This window comes from Strongylocentrotus purpuratus, unplaced genomic scaffold (assembly GCF_000002235.5).
Source record: "Strongylocentrotus purpuratus isolate Spur 01 unplaced genomic scaffold, Spur_5.0 spur5_scaffold_3, whole genome shotgun sequence".
Taxonomy (NCBI): Eukaryota; Metazoa; Echinodermata; class Echinoidea; order Camarodonta; family Strongylocentrotidae; genus Strongylocentrotus; species Strongylocentrotus purpuratus.
Genome location: NW_022145609.1, coordinates 6,464,523 through 6,485,379, shown reverse-complemented (window position 1 = coordinate 6,485,379; position 20,857 = coordinate 6,464,523). Strand labels below are relative to the sequence as shown.

General features: G+C 39.0%; 1 protein-coding gene across 3 annotated transcripts in view; it reads left to right on the top strand.

The window, feature by feature from the left end:
* LOC100890603 overlaps window positions 1–20,857 on the top strand; it is a 45,901-nt gene that overhangs the window by 18,331 nt on the left and 6,713 nt on the right. For all 3 annotated transcript variants that reach the window (XM_030996935.1, XM_030996933.1, XM_030996932.1), the window contains exons 2-4: window positions 9,521–9,660; window positions 17,941–18,056; window positions 18,191–18,342. In XM_030996935.1, the coding sequence (XP_030852795.1) occupies window positions 9,521–9,660; window positions 17,941–18,056; window positions 18,191–18,342 (408 nt within the window). The remainder of the gene's footprint in view (window positions 1–9,520; window positions 9,661–17,940; window positions 18,057–18,190; window positions 18,343–20,857) is intronic.

Below are 20,857 nucleotides of genomic sequence, written 5' to 3'. Positions count from 1 at the left end.
TGTTTGTATGATTAAAGTATACAGTTAAACAATCCATCGTTTCATAACGTGTGATTAGTTGAGTCTCCATAGACTGACGTATTAAAACCCTCTCATAGAGAATACACATCAACCTATCCAAAACACCTCTCATCTCCACACCCATATACTTTGGGAAAACGGAGCCACGTCCGGGCCGCGCATATTTTTTGTACACAACTGTTTAGCCACTTCAGTCAAATATACTGTGCAAACGACTAGTCTAGCACATAGTTTTACTCGTTATTTGTTTCGGGTTAAATCTATCCTCTCTTCTCTTTCATTATGTATTTCTGTGTTCTCCTTCAATCTATCCTCTTCTCTATTGTCATGTATTTCTTTTTTCCCCCCTTCAATCTATCCTTTTTCTCCTTCGTTATACACTGTCGCTCATAAAGGTGGAATATTTTTGTTTTATCCCAATTTATGGAATTATTTTAAAAATTATTTAAAAATAATAGATCTAGATAATGGTATACATTCTCAGATTTTACTGAATAATAATTTGTCAATGTGTGTTTAGCGTGACTGCTAAAGCATGTGTATGCTACTATGCTTATCAACTAGGGGACCTATGCCCTTAAGTCATAAATGACAGTATAATGAGGATTAATGCCCCACAAAAGGGCACCAATATAGCACATCGACACGGTTTTGATCCTGGGGCCTCACAGTTACGAGGCCATTGCTTTGTCACTGAACCATGACTGTACGCATCGGGGGTTAGGGTAGGGGGCAGTTACCATAAATTTAAAAAAAAACAGAAAATGCAATAAATTTTCAATAATTTATTGCATTTTTCCCCGGTTCCCAATATAAAAAAATCTTCTGTGTGCCCATGCCTCGAGCTGTAATGCATGGCCTTCCAGAGAATTTGTTTATGTTGGGGACCAGGTCAAAATGCAATAAATTATTGAAAATTTATTGCATTTTCTGTGTTTTTTTTTTATTTTTGGAAACCGCCCCCTACCCTAGCCCCCGATGCGTACAGTCATGGTTCAGTGACAAAACAATGGCCTCGTAACTGTGAGGCCCCAAGATCAAAACCGTGTCGATGTGCTATATTAGTGCCCTTTTGTGGGGCATTAATCCTCATTACTGTCATTTATGACTTGAGGGCGTAGGTCCCCTATTTAATAGGCATAGTAGCATACACATGCTTTAGCAGTCCCGCAAAACACACATTGGCAAATTATTATTCAATAAAATCTGAGAATGTATACTATTTTCTAGATCTATTATTTTTAAATAATTTTTAAAATAATTCCATGAATTGGGGTAAAACTAAAATATTCCACCTTTATGAGCGACAGTGTATTTGTTTTTCCTTCAATCTATCCCCCAGTTCTCCTTCGTTATGTATTTCTTTGTTTTTCCTTCAATCTATCCACTTTTCCTTCGTCGATCATCTATTTCTGTGTTTTAACCTGATATAGATTAAGTTTCTCCTTCTTTATGTATTTCCCTGTTTTTCCATAGTCTAGATCTATGATCCTCTTAGCTCTTCAATTATGTATTTCTATGTTCTTCCTTTGACTTATCCTCTTCTCTTTCCTTATGTATTTCCTTTTTTCCCCTTCTCCATATCCTATCCACTATCCTTGTTTTCCCCCTTTCTATCATCTTCCCTTCGAATTCCCTGGGTGTACGTGCTTGTAAGTGCGCTGACGACTTAGACTCTTTCACCAGAGCACTTCTTGGAATTTTTTCGCGAAAATGGCTAAACAGTTGTGTAAAAAAAATATGCGCGTCCGGGCCTCTAAACTACAAGCCAAATAGAAACCGCTCGCATTATTCAGGATGGCAAATTCTTCGTCAGATGACGGTGATAGAGGCAAGGGACAGACCAGCCCTCCAGCATCCAGGACCCGTTCTAAGATGGAAGGCCGTAACACGTTTGGTGTCAGAAGTGGGATGGAGGACGAGAGGAAAACTGGAACAGATGGCAGTGATCCTATACTTCGAGAGATTAATCAGTTTCTATTAACTCTGGAGTATACATCGTTCAACAAGTAGGAAAAAGCAGAAGGCGACGGCTTTGACGGAAATCGCCGAAATAATGAAGGAGCAGGCACAAGCTCAAGCCCAGGTTCTAATCCAATTGACATTAATGATGCAACAGCAAACATCGGCAATTAATACAAGGATTGAAGAGCTATTACAAGGGTTCTCAAACATAAAGGCTACCGAAGAAAGGTCGAAGCAGAAGAAACATAAAAGGCGTACCAACACGCAAATATCCAGTAGTGTGACGTCAAGTTCGGATGAAGTTCAACTAAAGTCGCAAGAAGAATCCTCGAATACAGAAGGGATCAAGACTTCTTCACTGTCAAGCAGGGCAGTGAAAGTAAAGGAAGAGCAACGGATAAAGAGGCTACATCGGAAGGATGAGTCGTTGCATGCCAGTGGCGGATCCAGGGGGGGGGGGGGGGGGGGCCGGGGGGCCCGCCCCCCCCCCCCCTTGAGAAAAAAATCATGTAAAATCACGTGATTTTTAACTTTTTTGGGGGTTGGGTGCAAATTGAATTTTTTTTTGAGGACACACAAAAAAAAATGTCCCCCCCCCCCCCCCACTGAGCGACTTTTCGGCCGGCGCGATTTTCAAATTTTCGGGAGCAAAAAAAAAAAAAAAAAATTGGGCCCCCTCCCCTAAGAAATCCTGGATCCGCGCCTGTTGCATGCAGCTATACCAAGGAATAGAGGCATCTCTATTACGCCTGACAAATATGATGGGTCTACGTCATGGACTGACTACTGCGAGCATTTTGAATCCTGCCGTGCAGTGAACGGTTGGAGTGATGAAGAAGCAGGACAGATTCTAGCATCATGTTTGAGAGGGCAGGCTTTGAGATTGTTGCGGGAGCAGAAGCAGAGAATGAGCTACAATGATCTGAAGAAAAAGCTGGCTAACAGGTTTTCGGATGACGGACAAGCCGAATATCATTTGCTGAAGCTTAAGCAAAGGCAGAGACATGAGGACGAAACACTCAAAGAGCTAGGACAAAACATCAGATAATTAACTTCCTTAGCTTATCCAGAGTTGGATTATGGTGTACGAGATAGATTGGCGAAAGGGGGGGGGGGGGGGGCTACCCCCTCAAATTTTGTGTGTAAAAAAATGATGCTCCTCCCCCCCCTCCCCCCACCCCGGCCCCCACTGAGCGAAATATCGGTCGGCGCGATTTTCAAATTGGGGGGGGGGGGGCAAGAACTATTAAAGAACATTTAAAGCTACTAGAATCACAAATATATTTTTTGTGTTAAAGTTTGCTCTTATAGTCATCATTTCAGGATTTCTTCCGAATCATTCTTGCTGGAAAACCATTCGAAAGTTTTCGGACATAGCATTATATGGACCTAACAGGAGTATTCTGTTTAGTTATTGCTTCGACAATAAAGCTAGTCCACAGCCTGGGCCGTTTCCGTGTCGCGCGCCCAACCAATTTAGAAAATAACACACCCTCAACGCTGAACCGGTACCCGAAATCGACCGTTGTTTTGGGGGGATTGCACGATGAGTGGAGATGATACCGCGCTGTGTGATGCGTGTGATTGAAAAATACAAATATATAAACACGGACAGAATACGCTCTACATCATTACTATGTTATACCAGTGACCTTATTCCTTGTTTAATTGTATGTAACATCGTCGATTAGCACGGGATTCGAATTTGTTTTTTTGATCGCAGCGACTTTGAAAACAAAGCGTGATATGTGCCGAGACGGAAAACATTAAAATAAATATACATGTTGGTGCATATTTATCAACAAATGACTCGTCTACAGTTACCGTGTTTACACAGTGATCGGCATCGAGGATTGAAGCCGGGTTGAAGCCTCTAAAGCGCGCAAATGTGATCGTGTTTGCAAAGCAAAAAAAAAAAAAAAGGCGGCTTCAACCCTCGAGACGGATCACAATGACGTCACAATGCAGGGAATTTGACCTACGTCAGCTTCAGCTGGGGGTCTATTTATACTTTTAAGGTTGCGCTTAAAGGAAAGCTATGCGCGCATATCAGTAATTTCATCATAATTTTTCTCACTATTGTCGATAGTGTTATTTTGAATGGATTAACATTAATTCTATTTGTATTCTATATTTCACAGTGTTTAATTGACAAATTCAAACTGATTGTAAACTTCTCCAATACCCCAATGTGGGTGACATGAGAATAAATTGTCATTGTCATTGTCATTGTCATTGTCATAGTACTGTAGCGGTTCAACATTCTACTGTGTAAATAAGTTATAGTTCCTTCACCTTTCTGTCACCTTTTCATTGGCATGCGTCCGCATTCTTCATTTATTTTTAGACGCGCTATTGTACTGTTGACGTCACAATGGTATGCAAATTCTTCAGTATGCTTGCGCGTTGCTGTTGTAAATTTATTGTGTTATGCGTGCCGATCCCATTTGATAGGTGTGTTTTGCCTATTTAGTAATGTATTTTTGCCATTTTGTGTCACTTAAAGTTTAATAATATTCAAAATGATTGCTTGGGTGATAATTACATTTTTATATTGCTCTATATTCTTCAATTCAATAATAATTTTAAATCTGGAAGTTTTATTAAGATAGTATTCTAGTTGACTCCAGTAGCACAAATAGTGTGTGTTTTGTCATTCTTGGTTTTATTGGTAATTGTAAAAGTTTGCTGCCATTGGTCAGTTTTTTCTCTTCTTTGATTGGCTCTTTATATTGGCCAATCCCTTGGGACTAAAGTTAATTTTTTTGGCTTTGGCTAGTCAGTCGCCTTTTAACCTTCGACTTGAAAGGTTCAATTTTTTGTCTGATTTTGAGCTCAGTTGTCCTTTACTTAATTTCACTTATTTACGTGCTTCAGTTGATCTCCTATAGACCTCTACGTTTTATTACGTTTATTTGGAAATTTTATTTTCCTGAGCAATTTTCACTTCAACAATACGTCAACCTTTCATTGATTACTTTTTGGCGACTATATTTTTTAGTACCGGTAATCAATCTTCAACAAACTTTTGGACTTCAACTTCAATTCAGTGAATCAGTACAGCTCATGAACTGCAACTCTCAAGTCTAAATTATTCCCGACTTAGAACAGTCGAATAAAGACAGTCATCAATCTTCAAATAGCTACGACAACGTCTTCAGCATCATCAACATTTTAGACTGAGAGTCTTGTGAACTGAGTCCAGAGTTACTTTCATCATTTAAGCATCATCTCGAAACTCGACTCAGATTTATTGTTCCACAATCAATTTATTGCAGGCTGAAATTTTGATTTCTCATCAAGTTCAATCATTCATCTAGAGTCTAGGCAATACCATCAATTGCTTAGTCTAGTTCAAACTGTCGCGGTTCTTCACTAAATCAACTAAATTAACGACTAGCTTCAAACTCTTATTCAACGATCACCAACGTCAGTCTACATATTCAAGAGTAGATCTAGCTCTTCCGAATTTTGATCATTCTACAGTCTACGCTGGATTCGTGAGTTTGGCTCGTCTACCTATTCAGCACTGATCAACGTCATTCTAGATCTTCATCATCTTTATTTCATCTCTTCGTTGAGTGTTTCGCCAATGCGTTGAAAAGAGTTTGTATCTTTAAATCAGGAAGTTTCTTTTTAATGGATCTATATTTCCCCCCTTGTATTTGACTTGGCAGTAAGGTAAAATAGCGGCGGTCTTTCGCTTTATAAATAGACCTTAATATTTTTGTTATCTGATGTAAAATAGCGGCGGTCTTTCGCTTTATAAATAGATCTAGACCTAGATCTAGAATTAAGAAAATCTATTTCAGATTATTTATTATAATCTATTTATTAATATTAATTAATAGATTGTAACCAGTTGCATGCCTGGATTATCTCATTTCTAATTTCGTGATTTTGATATGAACATTACAATATTTGGAAAGTGAATCTATTTATCAAATAAAAAAACAAATCGGTGTTGGAACTTAAAGATTTTGCTTGATCAAAGTGTCTCTTATTCAGGAGTTATTTTCTTGTAAATCAATTTCATCTAAATTATCTTTAAGTCCTTTTATTACCAAAGTACTACCATTTTCATTGGCTGCTCACGTCGGCCCACATGGCTTCAACCCTCGGGCGGATCAGATCCCGTTTACACAGCATAAAATTGCAGGGTTGGAGCCGCGAGGTGGATTGAGACCTGCAATTCTGGTGGATTCAAGCGGCGGCTTCAACCCGGCTTCAATCCTCACTGGGATCCCGTTTACACACATAAAACTGCAGGCTTGAAGCCGGCTTCAATCCCCTCGCGGCTTCAAGCCGGCTTCAACCCTCGATGCGGTTTACTGTGTAAACACGGTAAGCGTCAATAAGCGTGTCTGCAACCTTATTGCATGTTTGACTTGTAGACATACATGTAATAGTTCATTTGTGTTGCGCCTTCGTCAAAGTCGATACGATGTTTGTGGGAATTGTCATTTTAGTGCTGAATATTTTCCGAAGTGGTAAGAGTTGATGTCGTTTTAATCTAGTCTTTTTTATTAATTATTGTATACTATTATTTTACACAAACACCTTCAGAATATTTTAGTCACTAAAAATAAATGTTACGTTAAGAAGATTGTTAAGGGTTCTGTTTATTACCCACATACTTTGTCATTGCTAAGATTATTGTTAAGATATGAATATGTTAGCTAAGAAAACAATACTATAAGCTGGAAGAATTGTTGTATATACTTTAATTTTTAGCCTATGCTATGTTATGTTTCACTCATTTATTGAGTTATTAATGTAAATATGTATTGAAATAATGAAAATGAAAACCTCGCTTGAGGATGAGAGGAAACAAAATATATATTTTAGTCACTATAGGACAGAAACCTCGAGTTAACAATTGGAGCGCAATATGGTGTTAAACAAGGCCTATATTAATCTGTATATACTATTGATGACCATTAATTAATCATGGTCTCACTGCAAACTACACCCGGAAAACTATACATTGGATAATGACAGGGGAGGGGGTACTACACTCTAAAGACCCATTTAGATGTTCCCAGTAAACCAATCTACCTGTGGGTTTCAAATCATGAAGTACGTCCCTAGTCTGAGATAGAAACCGAAGGAGTATCTTTCATAAAATCATTTTACCATTTCTATCTCAGATTAGCCTATTATAGTATATAACTGCTTCCAAGCCAAGTCACATGGAATGAATTGCATGACTAGTGTACATAATTATATATAGTATTTTTATGGCTTGGGTTCCGTAATATGTCTCTTAAAATCACAATGCTCTTGGTAATGCAAATAATGTGAATTGGCTCCAAAAAAGGAGAAGAATCCCACTAAACTATCAAGACCATGATATCTTCTCCTTTCCACTTCGATCCGTACAAGATCCTCACTTCGGTTTCTCTACGAAGCTGCATGTTTTTAGCTCATGCATTAGTGGTATACACTGCACTTGGTTAAGTCAGAATGAGACGGACAATGAACTTGACATGTCTCGTTCTTTATCCTAATGTGACTTAACCTGCATGCAGTGCATGTTCACTAATGCGGTGGTCACAACCCGTCGTACTTGCAAGTGCGTGATGTCTACGTGCAAAAAACGTGGGCAAAACTTGAATATCCGTACGTGGAGAGTACCGCCTCCGTACGGATTTGGGAGCACGCGGACACACCGTAGCACTTTTAGTGCACGAGGAACTTTCGCTGCGTTCGGACTGCGGTCGGGCTACAGATTCACCCCCAGTGCGTGTGACGTGCGTGCCCGGTACTGCAAATGAACGCACAACGCACAGACTCCGTGCGTCTTTTAAAGGCGCACTTACTCGCCACCTCCCCAGTTCACGTGGACCGTACCGATTAAGCACTTACAACGCACGTTGTGCACTGATTTATGCAGTATATAGTCTCTGCGGTGGAATGGGCGGCATCTTGAGGCAGCAACAGCTGGGACTTCTGGAGAACATCGGAATGTCGTCCTATATATAGCCCGACATCGGGCGGAAAAACTTACCGAGTTCATCGCACGTGCACGCACTTACAACGTGCGAGTGAGTAAGCCTAGGACACGGTACGTGAGCAGCACGTACGTGGCAACCGCACGGAGACCGTACGTTGTAAGCATGCACAACGCACTTACCACGTAGGGAGGGAGTGGCAAAGGCAGGGAGGGAGTACCGGCAACGCACGTCACACACAGGTGTAAGTACGTGGCCCGCGTGGTTGCGTGCATCGTACGTTGCGCACGTGGTAAGTGCGTTGTACGTGCTTACAATGTGCTTACAACGTGCTTACAACGTGCTTACAACGTATGGTCTTCGTGCGGTTGCCACGATATCGCACTTGCAAGTACGGCGGGTTGTGACCAACGCATTAAGTACTTGCAAACATTTATTTGTTGTATACTGGTGTGATCTTTGAAACGTGAGAGTTACGACGGACAAAAGGTACTACAAAAAGAACAATACTGCTACCTGTATTGGCACAAAAAATGGCCATGCGTGTAATATAACATTTTCCCCAATTAGAACAAGTTTAAAGGCACTCTTCGTACGTCTACAGGTATTAGATGTGCATAATCTGTTTGAGCATTCAGTATCGAAATTTGTATATGACCTGCAGAAAGCGCATTTACCACATTCGTTAATGGATTACTTTGTTGTAATGAATCACATGTATAGAACAAGAGGGAGAGAACATTTAATGCTACGATTACCTAAATGTAGTACGACACATGGGACTTTTTCAATTTCTTTCAATTGCGCAAAGCTGTGGAATAATTTGCCCATAAATATAAGAGAAGAAAAAACAAGATTATCATTTCGTCAAAATCTCAGAATTATAAGCAGAGATGAATCATGTAATATGATATTGAGTCAAAATAAATATTAATATGACTTTGCATACAGTTTTAGAAACCTGGAGAACCAATACCGACTAGCACTCGTGCTAATTTTTGGTTCTCCCTTTAACAACATTTTAAGTTTTTAAGTTTAAAAATATCCTTTATTTGAATCACTTATTGGAACTCTGTGAATTTCAATTCCAGCCACAAATCTCTACGTATTATTAAGTTATAGCTAATTCACAGGTTTGATATGAAATGATATATGATTAATTTAATTTGTACATATGGTTCAGCTATGGAAATTGTCTTTTTCTTTGTAACTCATGTACATGGATATTTTGTTACCCACTTGAATACATTTTGAACATTGTTTTATGTTGTTGTTTTGTTGTTAATAAATTAAAAATCAATTGATAGTAATGGCGTACGGGTTATAAATTGCCTTTACTATTAATATCAATCACAACTCTGTACTAAAAAGAAATGCGACCGACATCAATTGCAAAATATTTGCAATCAATCGCAACGCGGTTGTGAGACATAATCTGGTGTGTTATATGTAATGAGTCATAATGCTCAATGAAGATTATAACAGGTTTTTCCTCTTGTTAATTCCTGGGGTCTGGGATCCCTAGGTCTCAACAGAAAGGCTGTCGAATTGATTTCTCTTTCGTTTCTCTCTTCATACAGTATCAGCCGATACATGGCACAGACTTGATGATGCTCTTTATTTAGTGGATAACACCTCACGGTTAAATTATGATGAGGCTCACGCTTACTGCTTAACACGCGGAGCGAATCTCACTAGGATCGACTCGGACAAAATCCAGGTAAAGGTTAAATATTTAGTAGTTATTATCACGCTTCAACTCCGTAACAAAATTAATGACAATTCTACTTTGGTTCTTCGCTTTTTTAATTCAATTCAATTCATTTCAATTCATATCATTTCAATTCAATTCAATTCAGTTCAGTTCAGTTCAGTTCAATTCAATTCAATTCAGTTCAATTCAATTCAGAAATTTTCCATTTTAAAACAATCATGAACACGAGGGCAAAATGGTGGGATAAGCAAAGTGCTTGCGGGCAGGGTTCCAGCTTTACAAAATTACAAAATTATAAAATGTTGATCGTTTCAAATTTGGCGTCTGAAATATACTGAAGACTCCAACAAATCAATCGTGATGCGGTGATTACATTTTGATGGTATTTATTAAGTAACGACTTTAACAAGCAACTCCGATTATAGATCTTGGCATAGTAGCGTGTCTTTGAACTTAAAACAACAAAGCAATTTACCTGAATATATTACATCCCCCTTGTTTTTAAAGAAAAGGGTAACGATAATTTCACTAAGCCTTCTGACCACTTTCTTCCTTTCCCCCTAGCTCCTTTTTCTCCTCTTCCCTTTTCTCTCCTCCCTATTTTCTTCTTCTTTCTCTCTTCCATTTTCTTTCCCCCCCCTCACCCTTTTTTACGGGGGGGGGGGGGGGGGACGTACCCCTGTTATCCCTGAATCCACCACTGGTATAGTTGTATAGATGTACAGTTTCCTGCGTTCTGATTGGTCGGCTGGATAGACGTATAGTCGTATAGTTGTATAGTTGTCCATGGTTGTACGGATAGTGGCATGCTTGGCCCACTATATACCCCGCCATATTTACCTCGACTACCGCTTAACACGGCCTTTACCCTAAGGTAACTTTTCACCGTATGAACAAAACTATAGATGTGTACGTTCTCACGCTCAGGCGCGGATCCAGGTTTTCTTAGGGGGGGGGGGGGCAAATTTGAAATTATGCGAGCCAAATATTGGTACGTAATGATGACCAGCAGTGACGTTATGCGCGGGGGGGGGGGGGGTGGGTGGGTGCAGGGAAGGGCGAGATTCCCCCTCCCTCCTCCGCGAAACGCGGAAGCTTTTACGTTTCATTAAATCATTAGAGAAACAAGACGATTCGTTGTACAGTTCTCCACTCTTAATTCTCGTTTGAATTCAGGTTTTCCACTACCGCGCGAAGCGTGGAAGCTTTGATGTTGCATAAGATTATGAGAGAAAGAAGATCGCTGTACCGTTCTCGACGTTTAATCCTTGTCTGAATTCAGTCCCCTCCCCTCCTGCGCGAAGCGCGGAAGATTTTAAGTTTCATTAAAATCACTAGAGAAAGAAGACGATTCGTTGTAACGTTCTCGAAAATAATCCTCGTCTGAATTCAGTTTCGCCCCCCCCCCCTCCCGCGCGAAGCTTGGAAGCTTTTACGCTCCATTAAATCATTAGAGAAACAAGACGATTTGTTGTACAGTTCTCGACTCTTAAATATAAACTTGAGTTCTGGTAAAAAAAAGAAAATTAATTTCACAGAATCAAACAAAACTTACACTGAATGTTCAAGATTACAAATAAATGACATGTGCCAAACAATTTTGGAAGAAAATGTATACTGGCTGAGTAATGAGACAAGGAAATCAAGGTAGTACTAGCCCCGACACCATGTGTGTTGTCCCATATATAAGCTTTCTGTGTATAGTGCTTGTTACTTTACCAAGACTCGGTCAAATTTATTATGATTTTGATGGCTCCGGAACCTTGCAGTGCACACCAATACTTAGATGCTACATGATCCACTGTTTCTGATCCTTTCCACACCTTTTCTTTCACAATGCAATCGCATTACCAGTACTAAAGTTTATCTTTAATCCTTGTCTGAATTCAGGTTTCCCCACCCACGCGAAGCGCTGAAGCTTTTATGTCTCATTAAATCATTTGAGAAAGAAAACGATTCGTATTACCGTTCTCGACTCTGAATCCTCGTTTGAATTCAATTATTGGTAGCTTTGATGTTTCATAAGATTATGAGAGAAAGAAGACGATTCGCTGTACCGTTATCGACTCTTAATCCTTGTCTGAATTCAGTTCCCCCTCCCCCCCCCCTGCGCGAAGCACGGAAGCTTAGACGTTTCATTAAATCATTAGAGAAACAAGACGATGCGTTGTACCGTTTTCTAAGCTTAATCCTTGTCTGAATTTCAAAGATGTTCTTTGACTGCTCCTTTTTCTCCCTACGTCCTCTTCCTTTTCTCTCCTCTCTTTTTTTTTGGGGGGGGGGGGGGGGGTGGGCGGCGGCGTTTTCGGGGTGACCGCTCCCACCGCCCCCCGGATACGCGCCTGCGGTCAGATAAACACATTTCGATACCTTGTCCGACCCCGGAAGCTCAGGGGTTTAAGGCAATAAATTACGGTCAGATAAGCATTAAGGGCCCGCCTTTATAAGGCCCCTAGTGGGGTCGAGGCGGTGGAGGCCCCGGAAGGGGGTTTTAGGCGTTTAATTACGGTCAGATGAGCATTTTTTTTAAAACCTTATTATGTTGTGTGACACTGGTAGGACACTATTTGGCGTTGGGTCCAGGGGGCGGAGCCCCACAAAATCAGGGGGTTTAGGCATTAAATTACCGTCAGATGATTATCTAATGTCCCGCTTTAGGGCTCTAGGTGGAATCCAGGGGGCAGAGCCCCGGAAGCTTAGGGGTTTTTGGCAATTAATCACGGTCAGATGAGCATATTTTGATGCCTCATTATTTGTTGACACTGGCAGTTAACTATTCTTTCTTTCTTGCTTTCTTTCTTTTTTATTTCTCTTTAATATACTTTTTCAAAAAAGTGTGGGGGGGGGGGGGGGGAGGCAGCTCGAGGCTTCCGATCCCCGCCGTTCCTCGGGCCTTAACATGTAGGAATCTCAAGAATCATATTTATTGCCTGGCTTTAAATTTAGGAATTCGTCATTTTCCAACAAACACATACAAAAGTATAATTTACTAAAAAGTGAGGCAAAATCAGGGAAATTATGTCATGTTGGCATTATATGTAATCCACAGAATGGAATAAGAAATAAACCACGTTTGAATTTGATTTCCCCCAAGCCCCCTCCCCCCTATCAGTACGCCAGTATCTCCTCTTTTCCTTTTTTCTTTCCCTTCCTTCTTCTCTCTTATTTTTTTGATTGGGGGGGGGGGGGGGGGGGCAACAGCCTGGAAGGCAAGGCCGTTTCGCCCCCCCCCCCCCGATGTCCTTCTTCCCCCTTTTCTTTTCTTCTTCCTTTTCTTTCTTTCCCTTTCTCTCCTCTTTCCCTTCCCTTCTTTTCCTTTCTTCTCTCTTTTTTTTTGCGGGGGGGGGGGGCAAGGCCCGCTCGCCCCCCTGGATCCGCGCCTGCTCACGCTTATCGATGTCGTATTAGTATTTCTATGTGTTCATCATCTTTACAATGCTATTCGATTGACCAAAAAAATGTGAGGCTCTAAGGGAGAAATTTCAATTGTTGTTACGGAATGTCGGGATTACACTCAGCAGATCCCGCTAGTGAAAAGATTTTTTTCTGACTTGTTTTCAATTACAAGATCGAGCACGTGATCTAAATCTACTGGGTGCAAGCCAATTAACAATAAACAACATTGTGGTACTATAATATGTAGCGTCATATGGTATTCACTAATGGTAGTGGTAGTAGTAGTAGCATAGTTATCATTATTGTTATTATTATTATCATAATTATTATCAGTATTATTATTGTTTCATTATGAATATGTGAATATAATGGTGACTATTATTATTATTATTATTACTATTATCATCATTAGTATCATATCATTATAATCATCAACACCATCATCAATGGCAGCAGTGTAGTAGTGCATATATTAGTAATAGTAGGCCTAGTGGTAGTGGTGCAATTCTGATCCTTATTAACATGATTATCTTTTGCAATTCGTCGTGTGGCCAGGATTTATTGCTTCACTATATCCAAGATGTCTACCAAAACTCTCATTTCGTTGCTGAAAAATTATCAAGAGAAAAAAAGAAACTTTAGAATACATATTCAAAACAAAGCAAAATATAAAGAAGAAATAAGTAGAAAGTATACAATCACGACAATAGACAATTATGTCATAAATGATTGCTTTTAAGCTTGCCTCATTTGCATCAGGCTTGAGTTTTGCTTGATTATTTGGTACTGGAGGATTAACGTGGAAAAGGTTAACTTGTATACATAATCGCATTTTGTCTTATTTCCATTTGGTTCTAATATTTCCTGACTGTTTTGTAGACGATATCATATTTGGCGATCACAGTTCTATGTAGCTTGATGTCTCATGGATTTTTTTAGGGAAAATCAATCCAAGCACCGATTTCTGAATTATAGCTACAATCGTTCGCCATTGCTGCTCGTTAAAGGGATCCGTTAATTTGTCTTAGATCCTTTAGAAATAATCCTTGATTTAGCTCATGCTGCAATGATAATTATTAACCTTTAGTTCAGTCAGGAACTCCATGACTTTTAAAAGCCGATCGCCTGTCTGATTATCAAGATATTATTTGATTGGAATTACAAATTTTGAAAACAAAATTTTCATAACACTACAGTCTATTGGGGAAAACGAGTATGGTAAAACCGGTCACTCAAAGATTTTTTTACTGTTATGAGGCACTTCTTGATCATTATGAAGCGCGATTTTTTTTTAGGGCTTCAATATTACACCATATCACAGACACTGGTAACATGTAGGACCGTGTATCTCAGATTTAACATTGTTAAACGATCCCTTTGATACTACATTAACAATCGGAAGCATATTATTATGTCATGACCCATACAAAACCCGTTTAACAGTTGATTCCACTTGGTTGACTCTATTATTCGAATCTTTTAGCGAGGAGAGATAGAAGTGAACGTTCTCACGCTTAAAGTGACTAGGTAACATTGTTGAAGGTTGATGAAAAAAACTGCGTAATTTGTGTATGAAATGTTACTTTTTATATTTCTTCTACTGTACTTACCCGTACATGCACCAAAATCCTGAAGAAATTCGCAAACCACAAAGATATTTATGGTTTTCTTTGAAGGCGTAACTGTGCAACACCTTCTAACAGTAGATTCTTGAGTCAAACCATTTTTGAATTTTCCCAACCGTTTTTCCATAGAAATAAGACATAAAACACGCTTTAAAAATGTTTCAACACTTAAAGATAAAGTTGAGTTCTGGTCATGCAATCGTATTGCAAAAGAAACGTTGTGGAATCGATCAGAAAATTTTGATCATCTAGCATATAAGTATTGGTGTGTACTGCAAGGTTCTGGAATCATCAAAATTATAAGAAATTTGGCCCAATCTTGGTAAAGTTACAAACACTGTACACAGAAAGATGTATATGGGACTACATGAACATGTGGCGTAACAATCCTGATTTTTATGATGTTCACGTGCCATATTTAGAATATTAAGGCATTTGAAGAGCCATGCTTTTCAGTGAGCATATATATATATCTGATTTTCTCCCACACTTGCATAATACAATGCTAACGCTCACAAATTATTTTTCACCTCTTCCCAGAACTCAACCTTCTCTTTAAATTTCTTGAATGGTATACAGAGCCAATTTATTGCTTTATGACGATTTACATTCACTTAAAATGTAATTAAATTGTAATAATATAGTTGAGAGAATTATTGAATCGATCAGATCAGTTTTTCCCAATTTGTATCATTGATAATTAATGGTCTGTTTTCACTCACACTTTCAGATTATCTTTAATTGTACATCTAGCATTGAAGTCACTACCTTATCACCATTTTCTCTCATCTGAACGATGTTACCAAGTCCCTTTAACGACATTTTGTGTTCATCGTCTCTACAATGCTATTTCAACCATTTGATGAAAATAAAAGATACCGTGGAACTACTTTTATGTAGCGTAACATGGCATTCAGATGGTGGATAAATGATCAATAGTACCGAGTTTAATATAGGATTTCCCGGCCAAATTCGCGAGTTTGTCATTCGAATTCATTTGTCTTGCGTTCAAATTCGACGGTTTCAGTGCTGTCGGGTATATCTCGGGTTTATATTACACGATTTTCTGACATCGCGACGGTGTACTTCTAGCATTCTAATTCATTTGTTGCATTCAAATTAGCACTTTGTGCACTTAAATTGATGGTCAATATATGTTTCTCGTTTCTTACACACTTTTTATAGCTCATTTTTTCCTTTCAAGATTGTTTTTTTCATGTGTATTTCATCATATTTTATTCTATGGCATTTATACACTTATACTTATTAGATTTGTCTGATATTCATCGGCATTTAAGTTTGATTGTTAAGGAAAAAAAACTATATACTTGCATCTGCGGACTTGATGGTCTCAATATGTTTATACATTTTCATGAAAGGAATTTGTTTGTCTTGTGTTTCATCATAAATTTATCATAATTTCATCATAATTTCATTATGGAGGACGTGTACAATATACAGTGCGTCCCAGAAAAAACGAAACCGAGAAGTATCGATGTTTAATCATAACTGAATCACAACCATAATTAATGAATGATACCTATTTGGAAAGCATAGAGTCTCCTCTTTCAGTTGATGCTACTCACGTGATGCATATTTCACGCATGAGTGATTAAAAGCAATTTGAAGGAAGGAAACCAAAAAGTAGTTTGGCGGGCGGTTTCTGAATTTCGAAGAAAAATTCACATTTCTAGAAAGTTGAGTTTCCGTCTGCCCTTTCATATGACACCTCAATCAGGAAAAATGAGCGAGGAATGACAAAGTTCTGTTTGTTTAAAGTAGTGCTTGCATTTCCATAATTTTATTAAACGGATTCGTATTCGCTGGCTGCCTGCCGTATCAATAAACGAAATTAACAAAAGACTTAACTTATTTTTTATTATTATATATGCATGATTTATTGAATAAAGAACAGATGTATAAGTTGTGTGTTTATTATAAGTTTTGGTAAATAATTGTTAAGTCAGAATATGGTGCGCTTAGAGACACCAGTATTAAGCGCCTTATAAATATTGTTTATTATTATTATTATTAACTCCGTTTCATTGACAATCAGCCGTAGACGAGAGTCTTCATGCATGGCTGATTGTCAACGAAACGGAGTTAAGTTTTTTGTCAAATCTGCTTTTTGCTACGGCAGGCACCCAGTGAAAACGAATTCGTTTGTTAAAATTATGAAATTGTAAGGGCTACTTTAAACAAACACAACTTTGTTATTCCTGGCTCATTTTCCTTGATTGAGGTATCATATGAAAGAGCAGAAAATGAACTTTCTAGAAATATGAATTTTTCTTTGAAATTCAGATACCGCCCTCCAAACTACTTTTTGGTTTCCTTCCTTCAAATTGCTTTTAATCACTCATGCGTGAAATATGCATCACGTGAGTAGCATAAACTGAAAGAGGAGACTCTATGCTTTCCAAATATGTATCATTCAATATGTATATAAATATGTATCATTCATTCATTGAATACCTTTTGTTTGCCTCTTGAGAAGAATACTTCCACCTGTGTATCAGATAAATGTACTGTTTGTGCATAAATGAATACTGATTACATATCTTTCATGAGCACGATACAAGTATTCGTCTCAATGGTTTTACAATTTGGGTCCGAATGACCTTTATCTGCACATGCGCAAGTCCTAATTATGAACTCGCTTATTCATGACAATTGACAGTATGTGATATATTGTTGTCTTTAAATTTACCCTTACTAGCACCTGGCTCGAGTTTTCCTTGTTTTGGGGGGTACTGGATGATTAAAATGGAAAAATGCACTTGTTTACAATTTGATAAGTTGAATGAAAGTTTGTATTGTATCAAATGATTACTTTCTCTTTTCTAGGCACTATGAACATGACAGACAATGAAAGCGGACAAAATATACAGTTCCTCAGGTAGACAAAGGAACATCCCTTCACTGCTATTATGTAAAAATGTGTAGAACAGGTGTCACATGTATATTCACCTGTTCTACACATTTTTACATAATAGCAGTGAAGGGATGTTCCTTTGTCCACCTGAGGAACTGTATATTTTGTCCGCTTTCATTGTCTGTCATGTTCATAGTGAGGACCCCGGGTGGAATAATCTGCCTGGCTGCCATCAGCTAGGTGATGTACGTGATCGCTGTGCCGTTATGATGCAAATGTATAATAAAAAATGTCATGTACACGGAAACAACTTGCATATTTATTTCAATTTTTTTTTATACGGTCTTATATTATGTTGGTGTTAATTGTTATGTATTTATTATCATCTAGTCTTTTCTGACGACTTTCATCAGTCCACCCCTCACGACAGAGCGATGTTTTTGGATTGGTTGCCATGACAGAGAGGTCGAAGGTCAATTCAAGTGGCTTGATGGAACCCAAGTTCGGTAAGACATACACAAGGCAATGATTTAGATTTCCCTCGTTTAATGATACAGCCATGCATTCCGTTTTATTGAACTTCGGGGCATTCATTATTTATAAACTGTTTTATTTTAATTGTAATTGTTATCATCATCAGATATGATGGATGGGCATCAGACCAGCCAGACGATGGAAGAGGGATCCAAGACTGTGCTTGTCTGTGGTCATCCCAGGATCCAAACAGACATGGAAGATGGGATGATAACACTTGTGGAGCTCGTCTAGACTTGATTTGCCAGAAAGGAGTGTGTGAGTCTAGCCTTTATATTTTTTCATTAAAAATAAAAGATACTTGTCTGTTTAATGAAATTATATAGGGGTCGATACTGTTGAAGCCTGTAAACGGATCAAACTGACAGAATCGTCTAACGATGAAAAGAAAAGTTAATCCTATAACTTGTTCAGTGGGCTCAATGTTTTAGAACCATTCATGTTTCTAACTGATAGGCATATTAACGTGATTTAAAAAAGAAATTAAATGACTACAAAATGGGTTTCATTTCAAATAATTAGGCCTATTAAATTGCATGCAAAAGAATGAATTATTAACAACCAACAGACAGATAAATATATAATTTTGGAGAATTGCTTCAAACATGATAAAACCCATTCATGATATTGTGGAATTTATGTCGATAAAATAATGGGTTTGATCATATTTATATATATGATTACACATGTATACTCTGAGCAATAATGCCCATTGAACATGAGTCACCTTCTCGAGTATATTACTACAAAAGCTGAGATATAATAAGACCCAGGCGCGTACGCATGATTTTTTCAAGGGGGGGGGGGGGGGGGGGGAGGGGGGGGGGTAAGAGGTCACTTTTTTTTTTTTTTTTGGTCCCAAAAAAATCGCAACGACTCAGCCGACCGCTGAATAAGCGGGGGGGGGGGGGGGGGGTGGGAGGGGGAAGGGGAGGGGGGGGGGGGGGGGGGTAAGAGGACACATTTTTTTTTTTTTTGGTCTCGAAATTTGAAAAATTGACATTTTGCTCCGTTGGGGGGGGGGAGGGGGGTAAGGTCAGCTTTTTTAGGTCAACCATGGGGATTTTTTTTAAAATTTATTTTCATTTTTTTATTAATAAAAAAAATAGAAAAAATAAAAAAAATCCAAAAGGGGGGGGGGTTTACACAAAAAAAATTACCAAAGGGGGGGGGGGGGGGGGGGGGGGGGGGTTTAAAACCCCCCCCCCCCCCCCCCCCCCCCCCCCCTGTGTACGCGCCTGATAAGACCTATTGATGACGTTTGATTCTTAAAGTCAAAACAAAATCCAATGACCCCAATCATCAATGAGGAAATTTCCGGAAAACTCTTTTTCATATCGCTACTGAAGGAACGGCGAATGATATTATAGAGATATCGACTGCTTTGAGAGGCCTGGCTGTTTATAATGCTAAAGGGAACGCGCGCACCTCCTGCCATGGCCCGGTGGTGAAATTTGTATTCCCAAACAGGTTTGCAATTTCTTATATTTCCGTTCTTCTCAATGGCTGATATGTTCTACGTCATTAGCAGCTTGGAAAGAGGTCACAAACAATAAACTTTTATTCCCAAACAGTGTTCTACGTCATTAGCAGCTTGGAAAGAGGTTACAAACAATTAGATTTTTATTCCCAAACAGGTTTGCAATTTCTTATATTTCCGTTCTTCTCAATGGCTGATATGTTCTACGTCATTAGCAGCTTGGAAAGAGGTCACAAACAATTAGACTTTTATTCCCAAACAGGTTTGCAATTTCTTTTATTTCCGTTCTTCTCAATGGCTGATGTGTTCTACGTCATTAAGCAGCTTGGAAAGAGGTCACAAACAATTAGACTTTTATTCCCAAACAGGTTTGCAATTTCTTATATTTCCGTTCTTCTCAATGGCTGATGTGTTCTACGTCATTAGCAGCTTGGAAAGAGGTCACAAACAATTAGACTTTGATTTTTTTATTGCTTTGCCTCACTATTTATAAAGGCAAACAAACTGAATAAACTGAGACTTGAACCCACAACTCTAAGATAGTTTTACGCTGACCTTACAGATTGAGCCAACGATGGGTTAATGAAAGGTGATTCTGCATGATTTATATAACCCTATCACTCACCCTAACGGTTACATCATTGCTAATGACGTAACATATCAGCCAATCAGATGACCGGAAATATTAGCATTGGCAAACCTGTTTGGGAAAAAAAAATTAGCGGCCCGGTGAGACGCTCCTGGGTGGGCGGCGCGCCGAGGGGTCATGGCAGGACGTGCTAGCTCCCGAGAGCATATAAAGCAGCCAGACCACGAATATTAAAGCAGTCGATATGTCTTTTATGGTTCTATAGGACACCTACCTCCTACGAGGCTACGACAACCATCCTGTAGGACAACTACCCCTGGACATCTATCCTAGGGGTTGTTGTCCGGGGGGGGGGGGTGGGTAGTTGTCCTAGGGGGTAGTTGTCTGGGGGTAGTTGTCCTAGGGGTAGTTGACTGGGGGTGGTTATCCGGGGGTGGATGTCCAGGGGGTAGGTGTCCGGATACGGTCTTTTATATGCCGAATTTAAACAAAAATATATCAAGAATTCTTACCTTATCCTTATTGAGTAAAGATTGGTTAAAACATCACGGACAATCAGAGGCACTGTCTGTAATCTTCGCTTGAAAAAAATGACTGAAGTTTCAATCATTTGGGAATCGCAGACAAAAAGCACTGTATGGTGTCCGCGCTCGCACAGAGATAATTTTAACACGTAAACCAATGGGTATCGCAGCAAAATTTTA